The 10,958-nt window shown below is 43.8% G+C and overlaps 1 protein-coding gene across 1 annotated transcript in view; it reads left to right on the top strand.

Annotated features, from left to right (window-relative positions):
- Positions 1 to 956: 956 nt before the first annotated feature.
- The window catches only part of LOC115152773 (ABC transporter G family member 23-like), a 28,322-nt gene continuing 18,320 nt past the window's right edge, over positions 957 to 10,958 (top strand). Inside the window, exons 1-4 of the mRNA XM_029697559.1 lie at positions 957 to 1,287; positions 6,424 to 6,575; positions 7,492 to 7,651; positions 10,169 to 10,323. Of these exons, the coding sequence (XP_029553419.1) occupies positions 6,439 to 6,575; positions 7,492 to 7,651; positions 10,169 to 10,323 (452 nt within the window). The 5' untranslated portion in view covers positions 957 to 1,287; positions 6,424 to 6,438. The remainder of the gene's footprint in view (positions 1,288 to 6,423; positions 6,576 to 7,491; positions 7,652 to 10,168; positions 10,324 to 10,958) is intronic.

The following is a 10,958-nucleotide window of genomic DNA, read 5'->3' as shown; positions in this document are numbered from 1 at the left end:
TGGTATCGCCTGGTACGGCACCGCCTGGTACAGCAACTGCTCCGCCCACAACCGCAAGACTCTCCAGAGGGTAGTGAGGTCTTCACAACGCATCACTGGGGGCAAACTACCTGCCCTCCAGGACACCTACACCACCCGATGTCACAGGAAGGCCAAAAAGATCATCAAGGACAACAACCACCCGAGCCACTGCCTGTTCACCCCGCTATCATCCAGAAGGCGAGGTCAGTACAGGTGCATCAAAGCTGGGACCGAGAGACTGAAAAACAGCTTCTATCTCAAGGCCATCAGACTGTTAAACAGCCATCAATCTCTAGCCACTTTAATAATTAATAATTGGATGTAATAAATGTATCACTAGTCAGTTTAAACTATGCCACTTTATATAATGTTTACATACCCTACATTACTCATCTCATGTATATACTGTACTCTATACCATCTACTGCATCTTGCCTATGCTGCACGGCCATCACTCATCCAAATATTTATATGTACATGTTCTTGTTCATTCCTTTACACTTGTGTGTATAAGGTAGTTGTTGTGAAATTGTTAGATTACTTGTTAGATATTACTGCATGGTCGGAACTAGAAGCACAGGCATTTCACTAAACTCGCATTAGCATCTGCTAACCGTGTGTATGTGACAAATAACATTTGATTTGATTTGATGTGTCTTTTGTTGTTTTTCTTAGTCTACAGATGAATGATCTTAATTTGAGCCTGTTTTCTATAGCAGGAAAATAATCCTGCAGCAACAGGAAATATGAATTATGTGGGTTATAATTAATGGACATTTTTGTAGGGGCTGCTACATTTTTTGTTAGGGCAAATCAAATGAGACATTTGAAACTTTAGAAGCCTTTTAGTACCTTGAAAACACTATAAGTTTCCATTTCCTGCTGTGCAGGAAAATTCTTTGTAACAAAAGAGTGATCAATTTAAGATCTTACATCTGTAGCTACTTCTGTTATGTAATTTAGTAGTAGGTTAACAGGTGTATTCATTCCGGAGCAAGACGCCTGCATGCATTCAGTCTGAATAATGCCACTTCTCCCTTCTCAAGAGCCAACCTGTTCTACCACTTGGAAATAGGCTAAGGCCCAACTACACCCTGATGACATGGAATTGTCAGCTGATCTTCACACAATGTTTAGTTCTGTTGGTTCATGTTTTCACGCAGTAGACTAGGCACACTCACACTCATTGCTACAGTGTTATAGGCTATGTTGTTGCTCTCCATCTTCTAGACTTCAGCTCCTTCTTGTGTAAGGGAACCTTTTCAGGTGAGTCCCTGTTGTAATTTAGGACCAGTGTTTTCCTAGTTGGCTAAATTACAGCTGGTGTTTCTGTATTTGCTTTTCTGTGGTTCTTTCAAAGATTGGCTAACGGTATGTTACCGTATCGGAGCATATCTGAAATGATAACGATTAATCGATTTGTCACTTGTCAGACTCATCAAGTGTAGCCCGGCTCCTCCAACTGTTTTCCATCGTGGTCCAAAGGGCTGCACCTGAAATCGGTTGTGTTTCCTCACTGTCAAAATGTACAAAAACATATTCCTCTATCCATTACTGTTGGAGTTTTCTCTGCTCCCTGACTGTTTCGATGACTGTTAGCTAGCTGTATTATAAATGTAGGTCTATTCTCATTTCTACACAGTTTAGATTTTGGTGTTAGACATTTTAAATCAAATCAAATTGTATCTGTTACATGCGCCGAATACAACAGGTGTAGACTTTACTGTGAAATGCTTACTACAAGCCCTTTAACCAACAATGCAGAGTTAAAAAGTAAGAACATTTGCAAATTTTCTTTGGAGCTTGAGTTTTTTTTTCATGTATTTTTTTATTTAACTATTATTAAACTTGGCAAGTCAGTTAAGAACAAATTCTTACTTACAATCAATAACAATAACAGGGCTATATACAGGGAGTACTGGTACCGAGTCAATGTGCAGGGGTACGAGGCAGGTAATATATACACTGCTCAAAAAAATAAAGGGAACACTTAAACAACACAATGTAACTCCAAGTCAATCACACTTCTGTGAAATCAAACTGTCCACTTAGGAAGCAACACTGATTGCCAATAAATTTCACATGCTGTTGTGCAAATGGAATAGACAACAGGTGGAAATTATAGGCAATTAGCAAGACACCCCCAATAAAGGAGTGGTTCTGCAGGTGGTGACCATAGACCACTTCTCAGTTCCTATGCTTCCTGGCTGATGTTTTGGTCACTTTTGAATGCTGGCGGTGCTTTCACTCTAGTGGTAGCATGAGACGGAGTCTACAACCCACACAAGTGGCTCAGGTAGTGCAGCTCATCCAGGATGGCACATCAATGCGAGCTGTGGGAAGAAGGTTTGCTGTGTCTGTCAGCGTAGTGTCCAGAGCATGGAGGCACTACCAGGAGACAGGCCAGTACATCAGGAGACGTGGAGGAGGCCGTAGGAGGGCAACAACCCAGCAGCAGGACCGCTACCTCCGCCTTTGTGCAAGGAGGAGCAGGAGAAGCACTGCCAGAGCCCTGCAAAATGACCTCTAGCAGGCCACAAATGTGCATGTGTCTGCTCAAACGGTCAGAAACAGACTCCATGAGGGTGGTATGAGGGCCCGACGTCCACAGGTGGGGGTTGTGCTTACAGCCCAACACCGTGCAGGACGTTTGGCATTTGCCAGAGAACACCAAGATTGGCATATTCGCCACTGGCGCCCTGTGCTCTTCACAGATGAAAGCAGGTTCACACTGAGCCCGTGACAGACGTGACAGAGTCTAGAGACGCCGTGGAGAACGTTCTGCTGCCTGCAACATCCTCCAGCATGACCGGTTTGGCGGTGGGTCAGTCATGGTGTGGGGTGGCATTTCTTTGGGGGGCTGCACAGCCCTCCATGTGCTCGCCAGAGGTAGCCTGACTGCCATTAGGTACCGAGATGAGATCCTCAGACCCCTTGTGAGACCATATGCTGGTGCGGTTGGCCCTGGGTTCCTCCTAATGCAAGACAATGCTAGACCTCATGTGGCTGGAGTGTGTCAGCAGTGCCTGCAAGAGAAAGGCATTGATGCTATGGACTGGCCCGCCCGTTCCCCAGACCTGAATCCAATTGAGCACATCTGGGACATCATGTCTCGCTCCATCCACCAATGCCACGTTGCACCACAGACTGTCCAGGAGTTGGCGGATGCTTTAGTCCAGGTCTGGTAGGAAATCCCTCAGGAGACCATCCGGCACCTCATCAGGAGCATGCCCAGGCGTTGCAGGGAGGTCATACAGGCACGTGGAGGCCACACACACTACTGAGCCTCATTTTGACTTGTTTTAAGGACATTACATCAAAGTTGGATCAGCCTGTAGTGTGGTTTTCCACTTTAATTTTGAGTGTGACTCCAAATCCAGACCTCCATGGGTTGATAAATTGGATTTCCATTGATTATTATTGTGTGATTTTGTTGTCAGCACATTCAACTATGTAAAGAAAAAAGTATTTAATAAGATTATTTCTTTCATTCAGATCTAGGATGTGTTGTTTAAGTGTTCCCTTTATTTTTTTGAGCAGTATATATATATATATATATATTCTTCTCAAACCACCAGCGGGCCGGATTGAATTGTCTCAAGGGCCAGATCTGGCCCGCTGGCCACATGTTTCACACCTCTGAACTGGATGCTTTACTAAATATTGTAACATCTGTTTGTTGTATGACTCCAATTTATTATTATTATCCTTTTTGACTATTACTTATTTTATGGAGCTTCTTTAACCGGAGATGGAGTCTGTTAATCTGTTAATATCAAGTATTTCAGAGAGTGTTTGTTGTCTGCAATTTCATTAATAAAAACGTTGAACTTGAATTTATTCTTCACACAAAAAGATAAGAACCCATGTCCGAAATTATTTTGCAGTGAATTAATGCTGTCTGTCTGTGTAGAAAGGCTATAGTCCTATAATGTCTCACGAAACTATATCCTTTATATTACAATGTTATTACAGTACAACAATGTCCTGGCCATTACTACAACAACAGTACCTTTCTGTACATATGCTTCCATGTGTCATAGCTTGGGTACCAGTTGGTTTAGCTAACATTCTACACTTTGCACTCATTGTGAAACATTCTTTGGCACCTAACACAGAGTGAAAGGAGTGGAATGTTATCTAAACAGACTGGTACCCAGACTACATGTGGCATTGTGTCAAAGAAGGTGATCTTGATCAATAGAGTCAGATTACGGAGTGGTTTCCCTCTAATCTCCCAACGGTGGAATGAAAGATGCTGGATTATGTGAGGGAGAACGGGGAAGCCAACACAGAGAAAGGGAGACTGAAACAAGGGAAGCCAAGGAAAGGAGGCAGGGATTAAAGATTATTTGACCCAGTGTGCATCCCAAATGGCTCCCTATATATACCACTATAGCCTCTATGGGCCTTAGTGAAAAGGAATGCACTACGTAGGGAATAGGGTGCCATTTGGGGGCGACACCTAGTTAGGGTTGCTCTACGACCTTGATTCGATGCAGGCTGCACACAGCACCACCAGACCTGGGTTTACATTCTATTTGAAATCTTTCAAATACTTTAAGTGTTTATTCTAGCCTGCCTAGAGTGCCAGATGTGCAGGTTGGCATTTATTGTCATGAATCTTGCCCTGGAGGCAGCTTTGAAGAATGGTCACTAGCTGTCACAGCCACAAAGTCATAAAATTGGATTTTAAACCTTAAACCCACTGTTATCCCTAATGCCTAACCCTAACCTTAAATTAAGAACAAAAAGCTTTTTTTAAATGGATTTTTATGACATAGACAATTTTGACTTGGCAGTTAGACTATCTAGTGGAAATCGCTCAGCTCTTCTACAAGGGCAACAATTTGTGACAATAAACGTCAACCTGCGGCAGAATCTCAAGGCTGGTGTAGAGGTTAACAGTGGCTGCTATATATACACCACCCCAGCATGGGTAACAGTGGCTGCTATATATACACCATCCCAGCATGGTTAACAGTGGCTGCTATATATACACCACCCCAGCATGGGTAACAGTGGCTGCTATATATACACCATCCCAGCATGGGTAACAGTGGCTGCTATATATACACCACCCCAGCATGGGTAACAGTGGCTGCTATATATACACCACCCCAGCATGGGTAACAGTGGCTGCTATATATACACCACCCCAGCATGGGTAACAGTGGCTGCTATATATACACCACCCCAGCATGGGTAACAGTGGCTGCTATATATACACCATCCCAGCATGGGTAACAGTGGCTGCTATATATACACCACCCCAGCATGGGTAACAGTGGCTGCTATATATACACCACCCCAGCATGGGTAACAGTGGCTGCTATATATACACCACCCCAGCATGGGTAACAGTGGCTGCTATATATACACCATCCCAGCATGGGTAACAGTGGCTGCTATATATACACCACCCCAGCATGGGTAACAGTGGCTGCTATATATACACCATCCCAGCATGGGTAACAGTGGCTGCTATATATACACCATCCCAGCATGGGTAACAGTGGCTGCTATATATACACCATCCCAGCATGGGTAACAGTGGCTGCTATATATACACCATCCCAGCATGGGTAACAGTGGCTGCTATATATACACCACCCCAGCATGGGTAACAGTGGCTGCTATATATACACCACCCCAGCATGGGTAACAGTGGCTGCTATATCTACACCACCCCAGCATGGGTAACAGTGGCTGCTATATATATATACCACCCCAGCATGGGTAACAGTGGCTGCTATATATACACCACCCCAGCATGGGTAACAGTGGCTGCTATATATACACCATCCCAGCATGGGTAACAGTGGCTGCTATATATACACCACCCCAGCATGGGTAACAGTGGCTGCTATATATACACCATCCCAGCATGGGTAACAGTGGCTGCTATATATACACCATCCCAGCATGGGTAACAGTGGCTGCTATATATACACCATCCCAGCATGGGTAACAGTGGCTGCTATATATACACCACCCCAGCATGGGTAACAGTGGCTGCTATATATACACCATCCCAGCATGGGTAACAGTGGCTGCTATATATACACCATCCCAGCATGGGTAACAGTGGCTGCTATATATACACCACCCCAGCATGGGTAACAGTGGCTGCTATATATACACCACCCCAGCATGGGTAACAGTGGCTGCTATATATACACCATCCCAGCATGGGTAACAGTGGCTGCTATATATACACTATCCCAGCACGGTACCAATCTGGACCCCACTGCTATTCTGCATCTTTATCCCCCTGTTGTTCACTACTATTCCTGTCTTAATAAAGTGACAATTATGGGGGGAAATATATATATATTATTATTGTTATTATAATATTATTATTATTTATTTTTTTACATTTGTTTGTTTTTCTTCTTCCAGTTGACGGAAGGAAGGATGAAGGCAGACCAGGAAGCTCCTCCCCCCTCCCCCGGATTGGAGGATTTGGCGATCCGGTGTCGGGAAGTGTGTCGGTCGTACGGGAAACTCAAAGTCCTGAGTAATCTCAACTTGACCGTGCCACAGGGACACATGTGAGTAATCCACACTGACATTACAGCAAAATCACACTTCATGTCCAAATTATGTATAAGTAAGTTAATTGAGTGGCACCATTAAGTTTTAGATACTGTATGATGATTTGGACATGAAGCGTGAAAATGCTAATATACTGTAGGTACCTTTGACTTGCATTGGATTTGTGCCACATTTGAAAAAATGGCCAAGTAAACAAAACCAAAGCATGGATTGCTATCATACCTTGTCCATAGACTGCTTACAGGGTAAGGAACAGGGCCTGATTACTGAACGGGCACGCAGGGCACGTGCACCAGGGCCCCCGTTTTTTTGCGGGGGTTCTGGGCCCTCTGGAGGTCACAAAATGTGTTGAAATGCAGGAAGTTAGCTATTTTCCAGGACCCCAAATGCAGTAGTCCGGCCTTGGTAAGGAAACCAATATGTCATTTTTTTATTTGGGTCAACTATCCCTTTAAAGCCTAATGATAATCCATACCTTTAACAAGTAAACAACATAATTGCATTCTTGCGTTGCGCTCTTGCGTATGGTAAAAATTAGGCTTCACTTGGATTTTCACATGAATCGTGCATTGATGTCATTGGAAGTTGTATGCGAGTTACGATTAAGAGGCAGACCATACTGAGTAATAAAGGTAGCAATGCTATCATACTATCATACTATAGTACAGGGGTACTCAACCCTGACCCTACGAGGTCTGGAGTCTGCTGGTTTTCTGTTATACCTGATCATTAATTACACCCACCTGGTATCCCAGGTCTAAATCAGTCCCTGACTAGAGGGGAACAATGAAAAAATGCAGTGGAACTGGCTTGGAGGTCCAGAGTTGAGTTTGAGGGCTATAGTAGATATCTATGATTTAGCTCTCATGTCAATTTTTTTAACCCAAAATTCTGTTCTCTCTTACCTTGCAGCTACGGCCTGCTGGGTCCGAGTGGATGTGGGAAGACCACACTGTTGAAATGCATTCTGGGAACCCTGAAGATCTCCCGAGGACACATCAGCGTGTTGGGGAAGCCGCCTGCATTTCCTGGACACCAGGTCCCTGGGAGGATGGTGGGGTACATGCCACAGGTAAACTGTTACCTTATAGGTACACAACATACCACAGGTAAACTGTTACCTTATAGGTAAACTACATACCACAGGTAAACTGTTACCTTATAGGTAAACTACATACCACAGGTAAACTGTTACCTTATAGCGACACTACATACCACAGGTTAACTTCCACTGGATATCATAAGGTGAATGCACCAAGTTGTAAGTCGCTCTGGATAAGAGCGTCTGCTAAATGACTTAAATGTAAATGTAAATGTAAACTGTTACCTTATAGGTACACTACATACCACAGGTAAACTATTACCTTATAGCTACACTACATACCACAGGTAAACTGTTACCTTATAGCGACACTACATACCACAGGTAAACTATTACCTTATAGCGACACTACATACCACAGGTAAACTACATACCACAGGTAAACTGTTATCTTATAGCTACACTACATACCACAGGTAAACAGTAGATCATACTCCACAGTATGTCCGTATTCACAAAGCGTCTTACTCGTGTTTAAGAGAGATGTATGTACAGATGAGCTTACCTCCTTACCTCCTCAGCAGCTGCAGGAAACACACAGCTACAGGCAGACTCAGCCTGTCGACAGGTGTGGCACAGATACAGTAGAAGAAGGAGACAGGTGTCTCAATGGATGTATAAATCTGAAGCATTCGTTTAGAACTTCTTTGGTGGTGAGAGGAAGTCCAGTGGCGGGAAGTGGGAGATAGAGCTAGATGAAATTTGTCAGACATTCTGCTAATTTCTCATTGATGAAACATTCGATCTCAATACAGTTTTCTGTTCTCAAAACTAGAAGCTGTTACGAACAGAGGACTGGTTTTATAGGTTTGAACTATTCTAAAAGTGTTTTTTTAATGTTGTTTAGGAGTGCAAGGGCGAATTGGGATATGCGGAACGCCATAGTAACTAGATAAGATGTGTATTTTCACCCGCTAGCCAATCAGTTACTTAGGAATAGAGTCATAGCCGGGGGGTGTCATCCTCCATGGTCCTTGGTTAAGGTAGGGTTAAGGTTAGGGTTTGGGTTAGGTAAGGGTTAAGGTTAGGGTTTGGGTTAGGTAAGGGTTAAGGTTAAGGTAAGGGTAGGGGTTAAGGTTAGGGTAAGGATAGGGGTTAAGGTAAGGGTAGGGTTAAGGTTAGGGTTTGGGTTAGGTAAGGGTTAAGGTTAGGGTTCGGGTTAGGTAAGGGTTAAGGTTAAGGTAAGGGTAGGGTAGGGGTTAAGGTTAGGGTAAGGATAGGGGTTAAGGTAAGGGTAGGGTTAAGGTTAGGGTTTGGGTTAGGTAAGGGTTAAGGTTAGGGTTCGGGTTAGGTAAGGGTTAAGGTTAGGGTAAGGGTAGGGGTTAAGGTTAGGGTAGGGGTTAATGTTAAAGGGACATTTAAAACAAATTCAACTTGGGCCTTCTGAGTGGCGCAGCGGTCTAAGGCGTCACTACAGACCCAGGTTCAATCCTAGGCTGAGCCGCAGCCGGCCGTGACCGGGAGACCCATGAGGCGGCGCACAATTGGCCCAGCATCGTCCGTGTTAGGGGAGGGTTTAGCCGGCCGGGATGTTCTTGTCCCATCACGATCTAGCGACTCCTTGTGGCGGGCCGGGCGCAGTGCACGCTGACTTCGGTCGCCAGCTGGACGGTGTTTCCTCCAACACATTGGTGCAGCTGGCTTCCGGGTTAAGCGAGCAGTGTGTCAAAAAGCAGTGCGGCTTGGCGGGGTCGTGTTTCGGAGGACGCATGACTCTCGACCTTCGCCTCTCCCGAGTCCATACGGGAGTTGCAGCGATGGGACAAGACTGTAACTACCAATTGGATATCATGAAATTGGGGAGAAAAAGTCCACCAATTTAATACTTTAAAAAAAATGTCCACTTCATGTTCATCATCTCCAGCACCACCACAACATCAACATATGTTAAAATGGAGTGTTTCTATGTTTTGTAGTAAAAAAAATAGAGGAAGATAAGTGTTTTCAATGACATCATCGGTGTGCATCATGTGATTTTAGCCAATTATGAGCAGGCATTGCCTAGTAATTGTCTACTAATTGTCTACTTATCTTCCTCTATCTTTTTTACTACAAATCATAGAAACGCATAGTTTTCATATATGTTGATGTTGGGGTGGTGCTGGTGGTGATAAATATGAATTTGAGACATTTAAGGGAAGGTTAGGGGTTAGGGTTGGGGTTAAGGTTAAGGTTAAGGTTAGGGTTATGGTTTAGGGTGGGGATGTCCCTAGGATCCTGGATAGCACTGACCCTTCCCGCATGGTACAGAAGAGGTATCTCGTGTTACTGGCCTGCTGTACTAGACTCCTAACTTTGGCTGGGCATCTCCTTTTCACTTAAATGAAACCTGGGCATAAGCAGCACAGCTCCGCGAGAGGTTCACGCTGCTCAGCGTAAAATTACGTTCTGGTTCTATTTCCAAGATTTCAACTAACAGCTCACAGCTGAACACAACACACCAAAACAGAGCACATACCATGACAAAACATTGTGTTTCCCCTTTAGGACCTGGCGTTGTACAATGAGTTTTCTATCAGTGACACCCTGACGTTCTTCGGACGGATCCACGGCCTGTCAGCTACGGACACCCAGACACGCATGGACTTCCTGGTGGACTTCCTGGACCTACCTCACAACAGCAGCCTGGTTGGAAAACTCAGGTAATTAGGGTTGCAAAATCCCAGTATCTTTCCCAAAGTTCCCAGGATTTCTGGAAACCTTTCCTTCAGCTTTCGGAGCATTGTTAACTCTGGTTAAATAAGTGCCTTTCGCGTCCCTTTGATATTTATATTTTAAGTACAAGTTGTGCACCAATATTGAATTTTAAAAGCCTGTGATATCAAACTAAGTGTGTTTTAATATAGACCACATTCATTTTTAATATGAATAAAGGCATACTAATGTGCCAAAGTTCTGCATTGTGACATGTCCCTCCGTCAACCCTAGGAAGATGTTAACACACCTAACCCCAACATTTCTCCAAGTTTCACCATCATTGTAAAGTCCTAGTTATGTTGTTGCTTTGACAGTCATTTCTGAAGATGGTTATTTATTTAATGTGTTTAGTGATTCATTTTAAGGTCAACCTTGTTACGTGAACTGACCTCTTAACATGGGGAAACTATTTCTCTTTAAATATTTTTTTTCTAAATAATCATTGAACATCTAATAGTCAAATCACAGAGTAAAAACAGGTGAGCTGTTTCTACTCTTTTTGTCCATGTTTTGGTGTTTTGTGGTGGGAAATGGCATGGCAGCAAGACTTTGGGGTGACCATCGCTAATTGTGAATGGGA

This window comes from Salmo trutta, chromosome 18 (assembly GCF_901001165.1).
Source record: "Salmo trutta chromosome 18, fSalTru1.1, whole genome shotgun sequence".
Taxonomy (NCBI): Eukaryota; Metazoa; Chordata; class Actinopteri; order Salmoniformes; family Salmonidae; genus Salmo; species Salmo trutta.
Note: the sequence above shows the minus strand (reverse complement) of the source record. Positions and strands in the feature narration are given on the sequence as shown.